The 21,738-nt window shown below is 37.5% G+C and overlaps 3 protein-coding genes across 4 annotated transcripts; 1 reads left to right on the top strand and 2 right to left on the bottom strand.

Annotated features, from left to right (window-relative positions):
* Positions 1–483: 483 nt before the first annotated feature.
* LOC103965464 (translin) lies at positions 484–3,165 on the bottom strand. Of its 2 annotated transcripts, none has more exons than XM_048567711.1 (7): positions 2,765–3,165; positions 2,571–2,670; positions 2,371–2,486; positions 1,681–1,725; positions 1,341–1,366; positions 918–1,053; positions 484–794 (listed from the first exon to the last, which is right to left on the bottom strand). In XM_048567711.1, the coding sequence occupies exons 1-7, from the start codon at positions 3,117–3,119 to the stop codon at positions 682–684; spliced, it is 891 nt and encodes a 296-aa protein (XP_048423668.1). In that variant the 5' UTR covers positions 3,120–3,165; the 3' UTR covers positions 484–681. The 2 variants fall into 2 exon arrangements, with proteins under 2 accessions (XP_048423668.1, XP_009376800.2); XM_009378525.3 differs by having other exon boundaries at positions 2,571–2,667; positions 2,765–3,134.
* Positions 3,166–4,133: 968 nt separating this feature from the next.
* Positions 4,134–12,735, bottom strand: LOC103965465 (putative white-brown complex homolog protein 30). Its single transcript, XM_009378527.3, is given in 16 exon segments — positions 4,134–4,652; positions 4,863–4,996; positions 5,089–5,378; positions 5,488–5,636; positions 6,082–6,546; positions 6,960–7,256; positions 8,222–8,702; positions 8,705–9,131; positions 9,581–9,619; positions 9,621–9,655; positions 10,165–10,199; positions 10,410–10,556; positions 10,646–10,709; positions 11,288–11,554; positions 11,812–11,888; positions 11,987–12,735. Coding segments are annotated over 16 exon segments (3,297 nt in total). The 5' UTR covers positions 12,220–12,735; the 3' UTR covers positions 4,134–4,495.
* Positions 12,736–15,241: 2,506 nt separating this feature from the next.
* Positions 15,242–20,035, top strand: LOC103965466 (serine/threonine-protein kinase PCRK1). Its single transcript, XM_009378529.3, has 5 exons — positions 15,242–15,682; positions 16,301–16,734; positions 17,219–17,476; positions 17,679–17,801; positions 18,889–20,035. Exons 2-5 carry the CDS (start codon positions 16,378–16,380, stop codon positions 19,519–19,521), a joined length of 1,371 nt encoding a protein of 456 aa, XP_009376804.1. The 5' UTR covers positions 15,242–15,682; positions 16,301–16,377; the 3' UTR covers positions 19,522–20,035.
* Positions 20,036–21,738: the final 1,703 nt, after the last annotated feature.

Raw genomic sequence — 21,738 nt, 5'->3', positions numbered from 1 at the left:
TAAATTGGGATGGATGGCGATAGGCAAGACTTCTCAATCAGAGTACCCCTTACGATATGTTTTTGGCACAAATGACTAAAAATCTTGGGATGCGACAAGTGATGAAATATATTACACCGACATGTGGTCAAGTTGCACACTGTATATGCAATGGTTGCCTTTGTTGCTCGATCCGGTCCTACAAAACTACAATAAGAGGAGCATATTGCCCACCAGTTTTAATGCCACTTTATTTCCAAAAATATATGCTGTGGCAGAAAAGGAGTCCCCAGTCCTTGCTAAGAAACATTATTGGCCGGATAAAAGAGTAAAATCTTAGGTTCAACCGAGGTGTATGTTCATTGAGCCTATATATTCAGTGTGTGACATGTATTGCGAGGAGAGAGAGAGGCACAACGGATATACACTCGGTTGCACATAAGATCTTCTCCACATGATGGTAAGAGTATGGAAAAACGAACTCACAAACTGAACACACTGATGGACTCTCAAATCTAAACCTTCATTGTTCCTCGACGTTGTTTCATTGTTTTCGGATTACACAGAAGTAAAAAACATGACACCAGAAGCAAGGCACCATTCTAAGCCTTACAAATTCGACTGCAGTATATGACACGAAACCCTCCTCTTGGGCCATCCGTCTCCCTGGAAAACGAAGAGGAAGTATACACCTTTTGCAATCTATGGCGGTCCTTGGGGTCCTTGGTCTTCTACAGGAGCACCATTGGCTGTCAAGCCTCTGATCTTAACATCGTAGTGAACTTCTTCAACCCTTCTCAGGTCATACTTCATACCTGCCGCATGTGAGAAATGATTAATGCAAGTGGGATGCAAAAATGTTGAAAAATCATGAGGTCTGTCAAGGGTTGAATGGAAAACACAACGATCTATAAGTAGGGTTAAAATGAGTAGCATACCATCAAATTTCTTGCGCAAAAAGTCATTCCGGAGATTAAGCATACGGAAGGCTGCATGAAGATCTGTCAAAAACTTAAGCACCTTTCTTGGACAGTCATAGTCCCCAGCAGTCACTTGGTTAACCACGTACCTCGGCTGCAACAATGTACAGAATAATGAGCCTCTTTCAGTGCAAATTTATCAATTTTTCTTGAGATACGACAATCAATAAGCAAATATATCCCGCAGATTACTTATATGAACAGCATCTGTCTAGAATTACATTCTAGGTCTCTGTATTCAATTATATGCCTCTTCAAGTATAACACTGTCGTATTTTCTCATCATGTCTAATATTTTACTGGAATCAAGCTCAAGACAACAATGCCAACACTTTGGCTTAGTATGCACAGAAGACTTTGTAATTTCCAAAAACTTCTTACCAATTCATTGGACATGAAACAAATACCTGCAATACGAGAAAAGTTTCCATATCAGTGTCTATTTAAAAGAGATTAGCAACAAAGGTTACGCAAGGTGACAACCTACACACATAATATAAACAAGGGCAGATAAGAAGAGCACCTAGGCTAACTTGAATCATAAATTTGTGTTTATGTTGCTGTTGTTCATAGAATGTAACGAAACCGTGAAATATTTATGAAAGGAAATCTTGTGCCTGTCCGTATTGATCACAAAGCCTCATATGGCAATATGAACTGTTTGGCTTGTTTCATAGAAACTCTAATGCAATCATGAACAAAGAAATCTAACAACACTCACCAACAAGATAGTCTTCAACATCCAGACAAAATTCTGAATCGTTCACTGCAAAATTAGTAGCCATATCAGATTACAAAATAAAAAATAAAGAGTGAGCACAACACATTATGGGCAGTCATGGATCTCATATTTTGTAACTGACGTCACTACATAACATGGCCCAAGGTTTTATACTTTATTAGATATTGGGAGATTCTAGTCACTCTTGCTACTCGTCATGGATCCAAGTTCGGGTGTTGGACCTCCCAGGTTTTCATTACAAGACAACTTGTTTGTAAAATGATGCTAATCAGGTTTTTTCATAACCGGGAGGTCCAACATCAATTATTTAAAAATCAAGTTACAGATTGATCTTAATCCGAGTCTAGATTACTAGTACAATGGCACGAGGAATGGGCAAAATCCTAGTCTGGCATGGCCAATGCACTAGTTTATACTCAGATTAAAATCAATCTGAAACCTGAATTTTAAATTTATCGATGAAAAAACCTGAACATGGGCTGCTCTCTAATAACGGAAAAAGTACCCCAATCCATTGGTTTGAAATCCATTTGTCAACAAAATTAAGCATTGATTTCACAAAATTGATACTTACATATATAAACGATGCGGGAAACATCAAAATTCCGCTCAGATTATACAAACCAATAAATATATAACCATGAACAATGACAGAGAGTCGAAACGTACATCCAAGTTTTTCTTCAGCTTCAGTGTGCAACAAAAGAGTCCCGGTCTCCAACCAGTGAATAAACGCAAGCAGTGAAACCACAGTTTGCGTCTCAGTCCTCCAGTCACCATGATATCTAAACCCACATAAAACACATCAATTCCAGTCCCAAAAAACCAACCCAAAATTCAAAACTCCCAGCAATGTCCCCGTCACTAACCTATAGTACTGCCCAGGAGAACCACGCACAACTTCAGCGAGCCGATTGTAGAGCTCCTTCAGCACGCCAATCTGTCCCTTCGGCTTCTCCAAAACCTCTGCTTTCGAAATTAAACCGCAAAATAACGAATATTACTCATCGCATTAGCCCTAATTATTTCGATCAAGTCGATTAAGCAAATTCGAGGAGATTACCGGGAGTGGAGCGAGACTGGTGAACTAGGAGGAGGCCGGAGTGCATGAGCCTTGTGGTGGACTCGATCTCCATAACCACAGCTCGAATGCGCTCGCGCAAGGTCCCGGACTCTTCGAGCTGAGCTCGGAAGTCATCGAACTGCTTCTCCAGCGGGGGAGGCGTGAGGGGTTCGCCGCCAGGCATCGACGCGGAGGAGAGAGTGGCGGAGAGGGAGGGAAATGTTTGGGGTCTCAGGGACGGAGGTGAGGGAGGGGTGAGGAGTGTGAGACGGAGAGGGAGGAGAAGCGAGGTGAGGTGAGGGTTAGGGTTTAGGGACCGGAAGAAAGAGTGGGCGCTTCGAAACGCTGCCTTCATAGTCTCGGTCTATTTACTTTGTTGGGGGGTTTTGTGCTGTTCATGGATACGTGTTGCGCGAGCGTAGGTAGGAATTGAGTTTAATTTAAACTCACGATTCTGATTATTATATATAGACATTATACTAATCAAAACAAGAGGCTTGTAAGTGTGAGGTTTTGAATCGACTCATGAGCTCAAATTTTGATCAATTCATAATAGAGTATCGTTGTGTTAGTAAAAGTAGATAATCGATATGATATAATCTTACGTAATAATTGTGGTCACAGTTTATGTGAAAATATATGTTATGCACTATTACTCATGAGGCGTGAGCAAATCCTGACCATTGACGGATTGTGATTTGTGAGTGCTATAATACTACATGCTAAGATTCAACCTTGAAATTGCTCTACAATAGTTGACATGGGCTTTTAGCCAAGCGGCCAGATAAAACGCAGATCTTGGAGCACCCAATCTTTTCTCTCTTTTCTTATATTTGGATTAGGATACTTAGAGCATAGATGCAAAATACCTTGAAATGGGCATTTTACATTTTTTTTGTTGCTTAAAAAACACTCCAATGGTGGAATGTACAATATTCATCTTCACGCGGAAGATGTAAATAAAAAAATGTATCGCACAAAAGATGTAGATAAAGAGAGGAGGAGATGGTGGTATTATTGTTTTTCACTTTTGATTTGGTGTGTTGTAACGATGTTACAGACATGCCTCTATTTATAAGAGTTTAATCCCATAACTTCTTATATAAAAGAAGAAAATATTTCACCTATCTATGACATTTTCATCTAATGCTCATCAAAGTCCACTTGGTTACCTTTCTTACACAAACCCATGTGTGGCATTCACACCACATTTCACAATAAATTTGCATTTTCCTTTGTATCTTTTGCGGGTGAACCCCACCAAACAAAGAGAGAAGTATAAATAAGATGTCAAACAAACATTCACACGTCCCGAAAATGTAAAATGAGATGTAAATGTGATTTCTACATCATTAATTTGTATCTTTCCATTGGCTCTTGAATCAAAATGCACACAAGACTGGTTTTTATAATGTTTCTATAATAAACTTCAATGGCTCATTTGTACAAATAGGTTTAATCTTCATGAAAATTTGGTAATAATTTATGAATATATATATATATATATATATATAGATTTCAAAGTAAACTTAAGTGTTCCTGTTCCTGTTTTGTACAAAATAAAGCGAAAGTGTGAGGTTCTCTAATCTCTAATCTTGTAGATGTGTGCATTTTCTGCTCAGTGTTACCCTGCCTTCAATTCTTGTTGCTAAACTTGTTTGGCTTCACTTCTGATCAGTGACCATCATACAAATTACAAGGCTATTGAAATTTGACTTCTGCACAAAAACGCTACTTCTTTTGGAAAGTCACCATCAGAATGAAAGCCAGTATACGACTAAGCACGCCAATGGCGATGAGGACGATCAGACAAAGTGTCCAATCATCGAGGTTGAAGCCTCGTTTTGATAATGCGGTGCAGCGAGTGATCAGCCACACCCCCGAGTACCTGATCAAGAAACGAGCAAAATAAGAAAGAGGAAATCGACATCCAAATTCCTAACATAATGCAGGAGAAAACTTGCAACATTGTTGGGCGTTGCATGGAACAAATGTGTGTGCACCAAGTGACGTGTGGATGTCGATTAGTAAGTGAGTCTGCATTCATAAGTTACCATGCTAACTACCACGACAAAGAGGAGGAAGGATCGAAACAAACCTTTCAGCATTTGCAATGAAAAAAGCTTCTAGTGCCCACTTTGTGTAGCAAAAATTTGCTACATGCTTCGCTAATAAATTATCTTTCGCTTGGTTTGCAATGAGGGTTGAAACAACAGGAAGAAGCACAGACCACTGCAGATGAGCCGAGGACGAGAAAACAGAATTGATTAGCTTTTGAGGAAATGTAAAATTTACACGTGTAAACTTGACGTTACGGTTTATACCAGTTGGGCAGGACTAGGATCAAGGTAGATGGCAATTGCATAAGCTATGCCGGTCACACAGTAGACAAGGCAAAGCAAAACAACGTAATTGTCCTGAAAGGATGACCTTGGGTTGTTAAAGAAGTAGAACATGGATAGATAAACCAATGGCTTGACGATTGTATTGAAATGGTCCAATGTGTCTTTGGACAGAAAATGAGCCAGACTGCTGATCCCGGATGCACTCTCTCTCCAGTACTGTAATTTGTCCAGAGAAAAGGTTCTCAATGCTGAAATTTTGCACAGCAGTGCTGCAATAAAAAAAATTAAGATGATAAGAAATGAGCAAAGACCGACAATAAGAAAATTGTCTAGTCGAAGAAACAGCAAGTTACAGTTATCCAACGGTTTGTAACTTACAAACAGCAATGACAGTATACATATAGCCATGGGCCCCAAACGTTTCATCCTTCACTTTACCAAGAGTCCCTAAGATGGCTCCAGCGAGTAATAGAATCAGGTAATCAGCTGCCAGCATTTGAGCATCTCGTAGTCTCTGCTTACCAACCCTGAGAGAAACTACCTATAAGAATTTCAGGCTAAAACTAAAAACGGTCCATAGACTTTAACAGCCAAAGGACAACCAATTATACTTTTTCGGACATGATTGCAGTTTCAACTTCAATACGGACCATCTTAACAGATATTTATGCAAGGCTCAAATGAGTACTAATATGAAGCCGAAAAATGATCAAAGAATGCCCTTTTCAACTCGAGGTTTTCCAGAATTTCCAGAAAAAACTGAAAGATAAACATGTCGCCCTGGATGGTGAAACACTGGCCAGTCTTTTCAATTCACAATGTTTCGGGGAAAACTAGAAAACCTGGTCATGCTTCTGAGGAATGTAAGGTACCTTCAATTATGCAGCAACACCAAAAAAAAAAAAAAAAAAAAAGACAGAATATGGAAGCTTATGCATGTAAAAAAAGAAACCTTAAAAATGGATGCTATACCTCCCTACAAAATATCTGTACTGCCGAACCACACCAGGAGTAACTCGGTTGGAAAAATCCTTAGACGTGAAGAAGTTGTGTTGTAGGTGATCTTTTTTCACCTCAACACTAGACTTGACATCCTTCCACATATCTGCAGCAAAAGATTGATCTCTTTTCATTACAGGTTTTGGGCCAGCTGAACTTGCAGCAATACCATCAAGATAATGCAGCATATCTTCAGGTACTGGGTACCCATTATGAAGCATCCACCTAACAGGAAGTTCTTCATGTTTCACACCTGAGCTTGGTTTTACTATTCCCTCCAAAATGTCAATGAAGTGGTCGGGAGGATTAACACGTTCTGGTACATCAATTCCGATGCCAGCAAAATATTCTTCAACTTTCTTTACAGATCCATGATATACAACAAAACCTCCTTTGGCTAGAAGAATGAAATCATCAAACATCCTGAATAAGGCATAGCTAAAAGGACAAACACCTTAAATCAATAAGATACAAAAGATTTACGATAAGAATTAAAAAAATAGCAAATAAAAACGGCCTTTTATCCTTTAACCTGGCAATTAATAATTACATGCTTTTCATCACGAACTTTCAAGAGAAAGAAATAGCATACTCTAGTTCATTTCTCTTTGGGAAAATGATAAAAGGACATATTTTATGACCACTTGATGTGGTAATTGATTGTTTTTGGGAACATGATAAAGGGACTATTTACTCGCAGACCATGTGATGTGATAGTTGATGTATATAATTACATTAATTATTTCGACCAGTTATCATAAACACATCGACTGCCACATCGTATGGTAATAAATTATGGTTGCTATACCTCAAACCTTATGTTATGCGGTGAAATCTTAGAGAGAGCATACCTTGGTTGGTGAACTACCATGCAGATGTTGACCCCTTCACGAGATTCACGTCGAAGTGCTTTAAGAAGTAACTGGGAAGATGCACTGTCCAAACCAGTCGTAGGCTCATCCAAGATCAACAATGAAGGTTCCATGACCATCTCTATGCCAACATTTACACGTTTTCTCTGACCTCCAGAGACTCCTCGTTTCTCCACAGTACCAACCAAAGAGTCTCTCACTGACTGTAGTCCCAAGGACTCAATAACTCTTTCAACAACCAGGACTTTATCAGGTTTTGGCATGTTTGCAGATAGCCTGCAGTATCAAGGAGTCCAACAACAAGGATATAATAGGAATCAGAATAAAGCAAACAAAATTACTGATACCAGTCCAATCAACACAAAACTTACATATTAGAGTTAAGAATTAGTGGCGAGACATAATCAATTACAATAAAAAATTTTGGTTAGTATGGGATGGTAAGTTAAAATATGAGTAAAGAGTTTAATCAAAATAGTAGCCTCAAAAGCATTGCTTACGTCCTGAGGCCTTTCATGTCCTGCGTGCATTGGTTATCTTTTAACAGTAGCCTCTTGTTTTTCTTTTTTTTTTTTTTTTTTTTTTTTTTTTTTTGTTTGCATTCAATTGTGATTAGTCTTTTGTACAATGAGAAAATTGTATGTGAAACGAGAAAAGAACATGGACTATCAACACTAAGCCTTAGCCAGCATGTAGAAGTCTGTTAAAGGATAAAATGAGGAACAACCATAAAATATATTCGTCAATAATATAAATTCAAGGAATTTCTATGATGAAGATACGAGAAAATGTGTTCTTCAAGCATGATGAATGAAATAACCAATGAAGTGATGAAATAAAAAATGGGTCATATGGAAACCAGAACCTCATCCGTAATAGGAGCACACTGGTATCTAAGGATACTAAAAGTGCCTCAATATAAATACACCATGATTTTCAATTCAAAAGAGTACCATGTAACAGATTTTAATTAGTACAAAATTTAGTGCTAAATATTGTGCTAGTAGGTTTTGACTACCATTTATGCTCAATCCGCATCTTATAAACTGCCATGAAATACTATGGAATTAATGGCTAATGAAAATACAGATATGTATTAAAATGTGAGGATGTGTAATAATTAATGACCATAATGATACTTATTCATTAGCAATAATAAAATTCCACATATAACAAAAGTATGAAAAAGGACATAATTCAAAATTGAGCTGAACTGCTGCGCAAACTTGTGAGTTACATACCTGCACCTTGCACTGAATCGGAGATTCTCCTCCACAGTCAAGTTTCCATGCACAATATCATCTTGAGGCACAAAACCAATGATTTTCTTATATGAATGCATTGGTTCGGATTTTCCATTTATAAGAATTGAGCCTGTCACAGTGCATCCAGTTACTTTTCCTGACAATGCTGAAAGGAATGTTGTTTTCCCAGCCCCTGAAGGACCCATGACTGCTGAAACTCGACCAGGCAAAAGTTTCCCGGTTACACACCTCAAAAGAGTTTTTTCTTTTCCTTTCAGTGTGAGAGTTAAATCTTTGAAATCTACTTCAATCACAGGACGAGTCTTCACTTCAGTATCGGTGGCCATTTGGATTAGTCCTGTGAAGGTTAAGTTGCTTGGTTGTTGCATAGCTTTCTCCTTCTCAAGTTGCCCGTATGCATACTTGAAAATTTGACTGTGAGTATGCAGGTTTTTTACATTTGGTACTTGTTTTTTATATTTTTATCTCCAATCTGTAGATCAAAACCTTCATTACCATTTGGATCATCCTCAAAGGATTGCATCATTTTCGTAAGGTTGCTAGGTTCCTTTTTCTTTTCTTTTGAAGCAGCTGCTGATGTCTGCTCGCCGCTTAGTGTACCTGGTATCTTAGGTGGTAATGATGTCTCTTGGCCTAGAACCTTCAGTGGCTCTGATTGGCCCCTTACAGATTTTTTGCGAGAAAATGCGCGAGACATCTGCTCTTGCAATCCCACTTTGCGCTTCTTGACTAGATTTCTTGTAGATTTCCATCTTTCACGTGCTTGTGCAGTTTCTCGTGCATGTCTTGCTGCAGCTTCCCTGGTCTTAGCCGCTCTTTTTTCTCGAATGGCAAGAACATGATCAGAACAGTTATAAACAATGAGCAGCACAAGACTCAGTAAAACCTACACAGTCAAGTGAATCTGATTGATCAATTAGCCCAATTTATATAAATATACGTGTGTATGCAGTGAGCTTCGGTTGAGGGATCCCCCAAATAAGCTTATTTGACACCCTTTTCAACAATCCAAACTGTAGTTTTATGTCTTTCCTCAAAGATTATCTCAACAAAAGATCACCCAAAATGGGAAACCATATGACCGTTAGATTAAATGGTACTTATTTTAGTGTTTCTTTTCGTCTACTTTCTTTACTAAAATTGGATGTTTTAATAGTTTTGGACTTGTCTAATTTCTCTATGAATGAAAAAATTAAAATATGAACTGCCTAATCCGAAATTGAAAGCCACAAGGCCCACACCTAATACTTCACTTGCTGATACAATAAACTACACCAAAATAGCTTATATGTTATTTTACAAATTTTCATCTAAGATTATGTAGTAAACACTTACAATGAGGATGATCCCATAAGCATGTATCTTCTGGTTTGCAGGTGCCTCGACCACAAGCAGTCAGCTTCAAGCATGCTGTAAATAGTCAATTGATATCAATAATATATATCCGACCTCCTAAAAAATAGAAGTACGAAGGATAACGTCTAGAGGAGCATGGACATGTGAACACGTAATGATTTTGCAGGGTTATGGTCAAAAGAAATAACATGATGATACTGAGATATTTACAATGCAAGTAACCCATTTTATTGCATTCATCAGAAAATGGTAACCAACTCTTCCTGTATCTTATTCAAGCACCTAATATTGCAAAACTTATTTAAAAGGATCAACTCCATTTAAAATTTGACGCTAAGAAGCACAGTATCAGAGAAAGGGAGCAAAATTTGCTCATTCGAAGACTATATTGTCAACCAACATAACCAAGAAATATTGGAGAAAGTGACAGCTCCAATCTAACACCCAAACTCATGAAATGAAGCAGAAGCGGAAAGGAAAGGGTATTTTACTGTTACTCGCTGGAAAACAGCATGTCTCTAAATTACTAAAAAGCTATACATGGAAAACATAACAAAACTTACATTGTTGAGCAGTTGCACCCACCCTGCAGTAAAACCTGAAATTGCACTGAGAACACAATCTTAGTTTAAAAAAAAAAAGATGCTGAGCACAATAAGTTGCCTATTTTCTTAAATCATGCACCTGCACCAAGACGGACTAGATTTATTTCAGAACGACTGTAAGCTCATGGTTTACTATCTTGCAGTAAGTAGCAAGCCGCAAACAAGTAGGTAAATTATTTGAGCTTCCGGATGAGAATCAATACCCACTACTGCAAATGTATTTACGAATAGGAGATGGACAATGTGATCCAGCTGAGCAGAAAATATCATTTTTAAGTTCAAAAGCATTCCACATATCTGCACCACCACACGTATGATTTGGTTCTCCTGCTGGTATCTGGTAACTATATCTGCAATATTGTATCCACCAATGAATACTGAATTAGTATTGAGTAATAGGATAGGACAAAAAGGCTGTCAAGACTAGGATATGACTCACGGATCACATAATCCAGTCGTTTGATTCAGCTTTGCACGGGGACAGAAAGAACCTAAAGGACAAGCTTCATTTACAAAAAAAAAAAAAAAATGTGTTAGGTTTCGCTCAATATCATCAATACATCATGCACTTTCAAATCAGCAAAATTATGTGGACTGAGAAAATTTGCCATACAGTCAAGAGTATCTTTACATGTATGTTTCTGATTGTTGATCAATAAATTTTTTTCTGAACTTAAAAATCATAAGCTAACATTTACATGATTTTCATCTCACTTGTTCAATAATCATACAGGTACATATCCAATGTTATGATGTAATATGATTTTGGACTCAAACAATGATCATGTGGCAAGACATCTATAGCACCAACACTTCTAGTCTTCTCAAACAAGAAACGAGCCTTGTTACTTAATGAAATCCCTATAGTCGATCCAATACGCATGAGATTAAGAAAATGACAAAATGGATATCAAAATTAAAGGTGTCACCGGAAAAAAAAAGTTAAGCATCAGCCTCATAGAATGAATAAGATGCTAAAGAAATAAATGTATGAATAGAAATCAATAACACTAAACTCTTTGGACCATATTATGGGCCAACTCTCCTACTAACGGAAATACAAGCATTATCACGTACTTACGTATCATACAAGTAAGGCCCTCGGGGCAGAAGAACCCTGAACAACAAGGCTGACAATCACGAGTTCTAGGTGGCAAGTCCATAACTTTGAGGTCAACCTTCTGGCCGACTCTACAGCCCCAACCAGGTTCACATCCAGAAGCCCACGAGCTCAAATTGCAGTTCTTGTTTGGTTTTAAGTAGTTGGAACGTTTCAGCTCACTCGCTATGAAACTCTTGAAATATAACTGTATTTCCCCTGCTGTACATATTCGATCAGTGACATCTCCTGGTGATTGAATCACATCTTTCATTAGGAACTTTAATGAGGTGTAAGCAATACAAAAACATTTGAAAACTAGCTATCCAGGAGAATAGAAAACAAGAATGTAGCATGCTATCATATCATTAGAACAAATAAGGGTTGTACAAACAAACCGTGGCGGTCACACCATTAGGACTGAGGGCCCCTTTCTCTAATGATAATGGCTATATGAAAACATACCAAACAAAAAACAAAATTTCAGAATTGACCGAAGCTCATACCATCCGTCTGCTTAATGCACTCGCTCAAGAATTCCAGCTTTCCCGAAAAATTGAATGCTGTATTCCAATCCTCATCCCTGAAAACCAAGAAAAAAGAAAATCTTATGCTTATGAAACCAGAAATGTTACAGCAACAAAACAAACTAAAGGGAAAGGGAAATTGGGTTTTACTCACAGATTCTTTATGCAGAAACCCATAGTACTTTTCAGGTTAGTGCTAATATATCTAGTGACAATGGAAAGCTGGCTATAGATTAGCTGTGTAACCTCAGAAAGCACGGCAGCACTTTTCGTCCTACTGTAATCATCTCCGTTCACACAACGCGTGCCCGGCAATAAGTTCAAAACAACAATAAGAAACAGAAAAACATGGGGAACCCAACAGGCATTAATCCTCAATCCCCTCATTTCTAGAACTTGGAGCACCCCATATCGCACATTGTAAGAAAACCGTCCAAGATTCTTCTACCTACTAACAACACACACAACAAGTTGTAATGGAAATCAAATTCCCAAGCGGTCCATGGGAATTGACCGTGGAAGCATTGCCCGCAAGTGCAAACACCTTCACCAAACGAGCATATCATGCAATGCTGCAATAAATTGTAAACCCAGATGAGCGAAAGAAGCAAATTTGAGAAAATGGTTGGATGAAAATGGAGATGGGATTGTAATCTACGCTAAAAAAAGTTGGGTTTCGCGGACCCAGAAGAAAGAATGGAGCAAATGGGTTGCTTGGAAGTGAAGGAAAATGGAACGTTGGGAGGTGAGAGAAGGGAAAGAATGGAGGTTGAAGACGAAGGTGGCGGAGGGGGCTCGAGAGGAACAAGAACTGAGAAAGGGTAGATGATTTTGGGCAGAGGGTTTCGTGTAAATTCTGGAGGCGGCCCGGAAATTGGGCTGAGGAAATGGCGGGGAGAATGTGTGGCCAGCGGCCACATTTTGAAGTAAGAAAATTCAATTAAAAATATATATGTATATTTCCTTGTTGCAGTCTATTAAATTAGAAATGTGATTGTGTAAATCATAGTGTATCTAGGATATTTTTGAATATTCCTTTTAGTAGTTAATATCCTATTAGAGTTGTAATTATATTAGGGTAAGGAATTAACATTCCCTATTACTATAAATAAGGCACAATGGCGTGAAATAGAACGCACTCACAATTACACATCTCTCTTCTCTCTCTATGTGTCGCACCCCCTCTCTCTTTGGCCTTCATAATTGTTTAGTAAATTATACCTACAACATTCCTATACTTTTTTTGTAACATCCCACATCACTCAGGGAGTGGATCTTGTACGCCTTATATGTATATCCCCATCCCTACCTAGCACAAGGTCTTTTGGGAGTTCACTGGCTTCGGGTTCCATTGGAACTCCGAAGTTAAGCGAGTTCGGGGCGAGAGCATTCCTAGGATGGGTGACCTACTGGGAAGTTCTCGTATGAGTTCCCATAAACAATACCGTGAGGGCATGGTCGAGGCCCAAAACGGACAATATCGTGCTACGGTGGAGTCGAGCTCGAGATGTGGTGGGTCCGGGCGGGGATGTGATAATTTGGTATCATAGCCAATCCCTAACTGGATTTGTGTCAACAAGGACGTCGGGCCTTAAGGGGGTTGGATTGTAACATCCCACATCGCTCAGGGGAGTGGATCATGTAAGCCTTATATGTATATTCTCATTCCTACCTAGCACGAGACATTTTGGGAGCTTACTGGTTTCGGGTTCCATCGGAACTTCGAAGTTAAGCGAGTTCAGGGCGAGAGAGCATTCCTAGAGCATTCCTAGGATGAGTGACCCATGGAGAAGTTCTCGTACGTATGAGTACCGTGAGGGCATGATCGGGGCGCAAAGCGAACAATATCGTGCTACGGTAGAGTCGAGCCTGTGATGTGGTAGGGCCCGGGGGGGGATGTGACATTTTTCTTCTTAAAGAAGTGCTCTATTAGGGATGACAAAGATATTGTAGTAATAGTCTTTTAATTTTAATCCAATTGGAGTAATGGTTTCAATTAAAGTTTTGTGACCACTGGTTTCGTAACTCATCAAAACGTGCCATTATAGTTAGTGGCGAACACAGGATTCTAACATCTGGTGGTCCTAATTAAGGTACACTAAGCACTAATCGGGTGGTAGGCCGAGACACTAGATAGACAGGCATAGGCAAAGTCCTAGGCTAAGTATGTGGATTTAAGTAAATTTATTCTATATAATATAAGTAAGAGCCTATTTACACTTTAAAAAAAACTATAGTTGTATCGAAATTTTGAATTAAGTTTATTATTTACCATATAATATACAAAAATATCAGAACTTTTGCTTTAGTATTTTAGTGAATAGGATGGTATGAGATGAAAGTTCAAGTGATTACGAATTCATATTACTTTATGAAATATTTTTTCAAATGTCATATGAATTTTAAAAGAAATAACAATATCAAACATATAGTATAAAAAATATTAGTTAAGTAATACATTATTCATTTATTAATTAAAATACTAGATGACACAACCTGATTGGACAACAATTAAAATAAAAAAAAGAAAACTAAGAAGTTAGTCACGTGGGAAATGGAGGTAGAAAGTCATTTTCTTTTTCTTCTTTGTTGGAACAAAGGACAGTAGAGCCATGGTGGTCTTCTCCACGTTCGTTTTCGTCTGAAATTAGATATTTTCTTGTGATTCAAAACTTCTGTTGCACAACATATGCACCACTATTATGGGCTTCTCTCATCCACCATCTACCTAGACCATTGAGTGGTCCTTGAAGGTTGTCATATACACTTCTTAGACTTTTGTGTGGTCCTGGGACCACTCAGGTCTAATAGCGAATCTGCCCATGATTATAGTCATTTTCGTCAACTTTATTAAAACTTCTGTAAAAATAAAGTCACTTGATACCCACATAAGGCTGAATCAAGGGACAAATATGAAAAACTAGATGAGAATAATTGTAGCAATGATCTCTTAACTTTAATTTAATTTGAGCAATGACCCCAACTTTAACCTAATTAGAACAATGACCCTGAACTTTAACCCAATAGTAGCAATAGTCCCTCTAACATGACTGATTTTGATGGAATTCTGACCGAGTTCATAAAAAGGACCATAATTACACATTTTAATGAATTAACAGACCAATAATCATAAATTTTTAATAGGTAATTGAGAGACCATTGGTCCACTTAGATTACAATTGAAGGACTATTGTAACAATTTTCTGAAATGACCATTTCTCTGCCTTGTTCAGGGCAAATGTTAAGAACCTGAGACGTTGGACTGTTCAACTTCGGTGGTGCAGAGTTAGCCGCGATGACCGCACCACCGTCAAAAATTCAAATGTAGAATCAACTGTAAGACTCGGGTCGGATGACCTGTCATAAAATTGTATTCAATTCATATGCATGACTTGTTGACCCTTAGTCAGTCAGTCCATTCCCACCTTTTCTCTTTTTGGTCTTATTTTCCAACCTTCCTTTCACCCTTAAATTATCAGTCCCCACTCGGAGCTTTTGCTTTCTACCTTCTCCATTTGATCGGAGTCGTTGTTTTTTGCTTCACCTTTAGAAAAGCAATCTCTTCTACATGTAATATTTTATATGTGGGTTTGATTTTGGTAATTTGGTTGGTAAGTTTTGAGCTAACCCTGTCTCCTGTAGACTCAAAGGATGCCGTGTGGAGGCTTTTCTCTTTGAAAGTTAAAGCCATGGACTGCTCTCTCTCTCTCTCTCTATCTAGCTTCACAGGTCATTTGGTGCAAATTAACTAAATGGGTTTCTCTCAAAGCTCCTCATATGCTTGAAATTTGTGAACTTTACCAGCCATAGGACGTATTTCTGTGCAATCAGACTGAGATCAAAGAAAAAGGTGCTTTCTTTTTGCTTGTGTCCCCCGTAATTTCAGTTTTTTCAATATTTGTTTATTTTTTTTTCTGTTTGGGTTTGTTTTGTTGGATTTGCACTATATGGTTGTGAAACTTTGATGTGCTGGGTCTTACGAAGGAAATGAAACTGTTTCGGAATTTGATATTTCTTGGGTTCTAATGAAGATTAAGATATGGGGATGGTTTAATATAGTTGGTGTTCTTTATTTGAAATCGGGGTTGTTAATTGTTGTTGGATTTATGATAAGAGAAGAAAACACCGGAGATTTCTGATTAATGCTGGATTTTGTTGGGAGAAAAAAAAAGGGTGGGGATAAGTTGTTTTCTGAGTTCAGGTATGGGGTTTCCTTTTAACCACTAGATTTTGGGTTTGAACTTTTGATTAGGTTACTAGATGAGAAGAAATATGATGACTTGTTACATAGTTGTATCTGATCCTCACGGGGTAATCACGAAAGACCTGTACTAGGTAGGAAAACCAGCAGTTGTAAGATAGTTCTAATCATGTTTGCCGAATTGGAGATTGACATTTTGAGTGTTTGCTATAATATGTAGTCTTTCTTATCATTACTTTCAATGGTTTTGATTCGTTGCTTATTTAGGGACTTGCAAATTCTAAGGTGCTCTTCAGCTTCCGAATCATAGGCAAGGATTAGAGCATTTAACGACGTTGGGAGATATGAAGTGCTTCCCATTTTACATTGGAGAGAAAAAGGACGAACCAAAGAGCACAAATACAACTTTTACCGATGGTGAAATGAAGAGATCTGGATCAGAGTTAGATTCCCAGAATATCTCTGATGCGAGCACAGAATCCCTGAGGAGGAACCAATATCCTAGTTTCTCTCAGAGACCCAGCAACCTCAAAGTATTCTCAGTTTCGGAGCTGAAGTCTGCCACGAAGAACTTCAGCCGCTCTGTCATGGTTGGAGAGGGTGGGTTTGGCTGTGTCTATAAGGGGCTGATTAAAAGTGAAGAAGATCCAAATAAAAAACTTGAAGTTGCCGTGAAACAGCTGAGTAAAAGAGGCTTGCAGGCGAGTCTGTTTTTCTATTAACTTTATAGTTTATTCAGATTCTTTTTCATTATCTGCATTAAACTTTTTTGTGATTTAATTGTCGGGTCCACATGAAAGGAGATTAGTTGGCGATAGTTACTAGATATATACTAAATAAGGTACTGTGTTACTCGTTAAGTTTGATTAAAAAAATCCTAATGACTCTGAATGATATAAACATGGTAAGGATGCATTCACACAAGGATGTTGCTTTCTTTTTTCTTTTATTGGTTATTAGCATGCTGAGTCCACTCCTTTCTCTCATCATTCACTAATTTTGCTTCTTCCTAATATGGAGAAAAACATTGTCTTGTACTTAATGGTAAATTGGTAATAATTTGCGGATTGGCCTTATCGCCGAGATTGTTAATCTAACCGATATAAAGTCTAATAAGATGCATTTTTCTGTTTATGAGAAAAAACGACTTCAGTATACTAAAAGTTTCTGCCTTTTTGCTACCAGGGGCACAAGGAATGGGTGACAGAAGTTAATGTTCTTGGGGTGGTTGAGCATCCAAACCTAGTCAAACTAGTGGGCTACTGTGCTGAGGATGATGAACGAGGAATCCAACGACTTCTAATTTATGAATACATGCCTAATGGAAGTGTAGAGAACCATTTAGCTGGTTCTGTAGATCCTCTTTCATGGGCCATGAGATTGAGAATAGCACAAGATGCTGCTCGTGGCTTGACATACTTACATGAAGAAATGGAGTTTCAGGTACTTTGAATTTTTGTTTTCCCTTCCATTATGTGAAGGTTTTTACTGTCTTTTTAGTTTTTATGCATTTGATAGTCACATGTTTTTGAGTTCACATTAATATTTGTTTTAAAAGGTAAAAAAATGAAAAGAGGAGGGAGGGGAAAGGGATTAAGTTTTTTGAGGTAATCCATGCTGACATTTTTCTATATCTTTGTTCTAGATCATTTTCAGGGATTTTAAATCTTCAAATATTCTTCTGGATGATCAATGGAATGCGAAGCTGTCAGACTTTGGAATGGCTAGGTTGGGCCCGTCGGAAGGATTAACCCACGTCTCAACAGCTGTATGATTATATAAATGATCCTATTATACTTACCACCTGTTTACATAATTAATATCAACTTTAAGCTTGTTTTATGATAGGTGATAGGCAATGTTCCAAGTGATGGTGTTTACCTCAGTAGTCTGCTAGAAAGATTTCAAGTTCTAATGTCATACGTGTCGAAACAGGACCCCATTAAACTTTTTTACATAGTTCTTATGTGGGTTGTGACTTGTGAGTCATGAATTGTCAGTCCCACAGTTGTTCATTCTTTCCAAATATGCCGTTGAAATTGCATTAATCATATATTCAGATTGTGAAAACACCAATATCTTTTGACCATAAGTAACCTTTTGTGAGTATTTAGGGACTGGATAATTTTTGCTTCATTGTTTCTGATCGTATTCAAGCAAAGAATATTTTTTATATACCTGAAACAAGTTACTTAATATAATCAGATTATCAGAGTATTCACATTAGAGATTGTAGGTAAAGTGAATAGATAAGTATTGTTTAATATTGAGAACTTCAACAGTAGATCTGGTCTGCAACCTCCAGAGATTTTATTGGCTGAGCTATCCGTCAAAAATGTTAATGTGAAATTTTGTCGTGGATCTGATGAACGGGAAAATAATACTTTGAATTACCTATTGTCTTTTACTGTCTATCCAATATGAATCTATTGTGCTTGTGCTTACGTAAAAGATCTTGCATAATTTTGTTATCTCGAGTAGTAGTTTTTATATGAGCACATTAACTTTCTTTCATAATTTTGTAGTTGCTTGTGCTTAGGCCTGCATCTGATTAGTTTTCCCTTTAAGTGGATAGCATTTATCGACTACTCTTTCTTCAAATTTTTATCATGTCTACATTCATTCTTGGAATTTTCTTGGGAAAAAAAGCAAGCTCATTTTCAGTAAAATGGAAAGCCTGTCGAAACCTATACTATGACTGCTTTTGGTCATTTTTGTTTGAATACCCTGTTCTTTAGCCTTTCTCCCCCGCTCCGCTCTCTCAAAATAGATGAAAAAGTAATATGGTAGCGGTAAAAGTAATCCTTCTATGTGCTACACTCACGCACTTACCATGTCTGGTGATTTTTCATCAGGTTGTTGGAACCATGGGATACGCAGCACCTGAGTACATCCAGACCGGACGTCTAACATCTAAGAATGATGTGTGGAGCTATGGGGTCTTCCTTTATGAACTAATCACAGGTAGGCGTCCTCTAGATCGAAACCGCCCTAAGAGTGAGCAGAATCTCTTGGATTGGGTAAAGCCTTACCTGTCAGATGTGAAGAAGTTCCGGCTAATAATAGACCCCAAGCTTGAAGGTAAATACCCCCTCAAGTCAGCTCAAAAGCTTGCAATTGTAGCCAACAGATGCTTGGTCAAACTCCCCAAGAATCGTCCAAAGATGAGCGAGGTATTGGAAATGGTAAATCAAATTATAGAGGCTTCATCTGGCCAGAAGAAAAATACCAACATACAATCAGGCCAAAAGAAAACTATGGAGGTACCCTTGGTTGGAAAGAAAAAAAGGGAGGCACCATCAAGCAAAAATAAAGTTACGGAGGCACGAAGAGGAACCGAAAGTCTGCAACTGCCCCCGAAGAATTTAGCACCAATAGAAACTTCCAGGGATGTTGAAACAGTGAACAACAAGAGAAATGTAGATTTGAGGAGGGAAACTGGCTGGTTCTCTCGCTCGTGGACACCAAAACTTTTAAGGAAGTGCTGATTATAAGTGCATTTTAGCAATCCGGCCCTAGTGGTGGTTCGGCTATCGGAAGTATAAATTACAGCTTGACATGGAAAAATACAGAAGACCTCCTACATAGATAACTTACATTGTAAATAGCATCCCCCATGCTTTCCAATTCTTCTCTGCAATTTGTATAAGCATGCTCGAAGTCGGAACCTTTTTTCGGAATGTTTTAGAGACATTGAACACGACTACAAGAGAAGAATAGCGGATTTCAGTCTAGTTCAACGTCGGAATGAGAAATGGTCTGAAATGTGCAGGGCAAGAAGCCCCGGAGCAGATTTTAATTGTAGTGGTCTCAGCTGGAGAGGGAGGGACGGCAGGGTACTTTTGGCTCCTGTTGAAATCTTGTCTGAGATGTTGAGTTTTATTATTCGTAATTTTTTTTGTCCAACTATGTATTCTTGAAATTAGTGTGTTCTTAAACTCTGTAATCTTTTATGTTTAAGCATTTGATAATGAAAATTACTGGATGAAATATTTGTTTGTATGAAGATTTGTACCTTGGTCCTTGGACCCTTACACCTCAGACAGATTTTGAAAGAAATCACCGTGTAAAAATTAGAATAATGGTAGAATTCGGACGCGGCTATTAGGTCTTGGAATTGATTTAACGTCACGTAGCGTCTCGGTTTAATAGTGTATGGTCATGTGTTAGTTTCCTTTTTTTCATATGACAATGCATTATTGGATCAAGATGCTACAATAACCATGAACTCGTTTTATGTAAATTCTCGATTATTAAGAGTACGTGGCACTATTGATACTCGCCACTTTGCTCAATTACCTCACAATTGTTTTTTCCGCCTTGAAAATGAAAAGTCTTGTTACTCAACTCATTCGTCAACCTTTCTAGGGACCATCTAACTTTTGATCTAGCGATAGTTGTGTTTATTTCGTTGGGAGAAGACTCAAGTTCAAGTAACATGTACGCAATAAGGAAAAGGATTGGATTATAAACTTTAGGTACACGAAATCATTGAATTATTGATGCAGTTTTGGACCATTAATTTGATTAATTTGTTTGTTACGTGTAAACCAAGTAACTGGCTTGTTGAATGGTAAGCTGACCTTTGTAAGTGTTATAGTCAATTAAATGTAGCCCGTCAATTAGGCACTACAATTGAAGTTGAAGATATATATTATTCCAATTTCTGTGAATTCAAATATATGTATATATGTGTGTTGTTGAAAACATTGGAATTGTTATGAATGTCCACACACATATTTTTCAATGTTCACAAATGTGATGTAGGTTCTGGAAATAAAAGGATTGTATTTTCAAAGTCATGTGATGTAAATTTCAAAATGTAATAATGCGAGTTGCTTTATAAATAGAGCACTCGACTGCAATGAAAACACAGAAAAAGAAAAGAAAGATAAATAACATCAGTATCTATTCCTCTCATTTTTATTAGTCATTCCCTTGTGTTATAATTATAGTGTGATATTTTACACCTATTTCGCTCCTGTCACTAATGAAGGTTATCTCTCTAACTTTTACCTATTTATAACATGTGTGTGTGTATATATATATTATAGATTAGCTTACTATTGCTAATCTTAGTGGGGTTTATTTTGGAAAGCCAGCTAGCTTTTGAAACTTAAGTCTGCCAAAGCCAGCAGCCGCCTAAATTGGCTTTTGAATATCACATCCATTGACAATTTGAGAAATTATTCCGCAAAACACTTTAAAGCTGATTCACAAAAATTTATGTTTATGATTATAATCTTTCGCATCATAAATCATTCTATATGGATCATCTTTATAAGAAGTCGATAAAAAATGAGATATTCATCAACATGTATAAAAACGGTCGAAATTAATAAAATTATTAAGAACTGTCTACTTATCTGCTAGATTTTATCGATTAAACAACATGTTTTAATTGATTTTTGCACACATGATATTTACATAATGGTTACAATATTAACCTATAATTGTGCTAATATGAGTAAACATATATAAAAACAGAAATCAAATGTGGAATAAATACAATATAATAAGAGATGGCATGACATCATTCTTTGATTTGATCGGATCCCTTTAATATATATAAAACTACTTAGAGCTTGCACATGCATGAGGAAAGAACAGTAGCCTGACAAATTTTTTCAACAAATTAATGAGAGAATCCTTAGTGCAATGAACGTGTCATTATTATCGTTTTTGCTAGTGTTTCATGGATTTTG

The sequence above is a fragment of a genome, unplaced genomic scaffold (assembly GCF_019419815.1).
Source record: "Pyrus x bretschneideri cultivar Hongxiangsu unplaced genomic scaffold, Pyrus_bretschneideri_v1 Contig45, whole genome shotgun sequence".
Classification (NCBI taxonomy): Eukaryota; Viridiplantae; Streptophyta; class Magnoliopsida; order Rosales; family Rosaceae; genus Pyrus; species Pyrus x bretschneideri.
The sequence above is the reverse complement of the archived record's forward strand: the minus strand, read 5'-3'. Positions and strand labels throughout refer to the sequence as shown.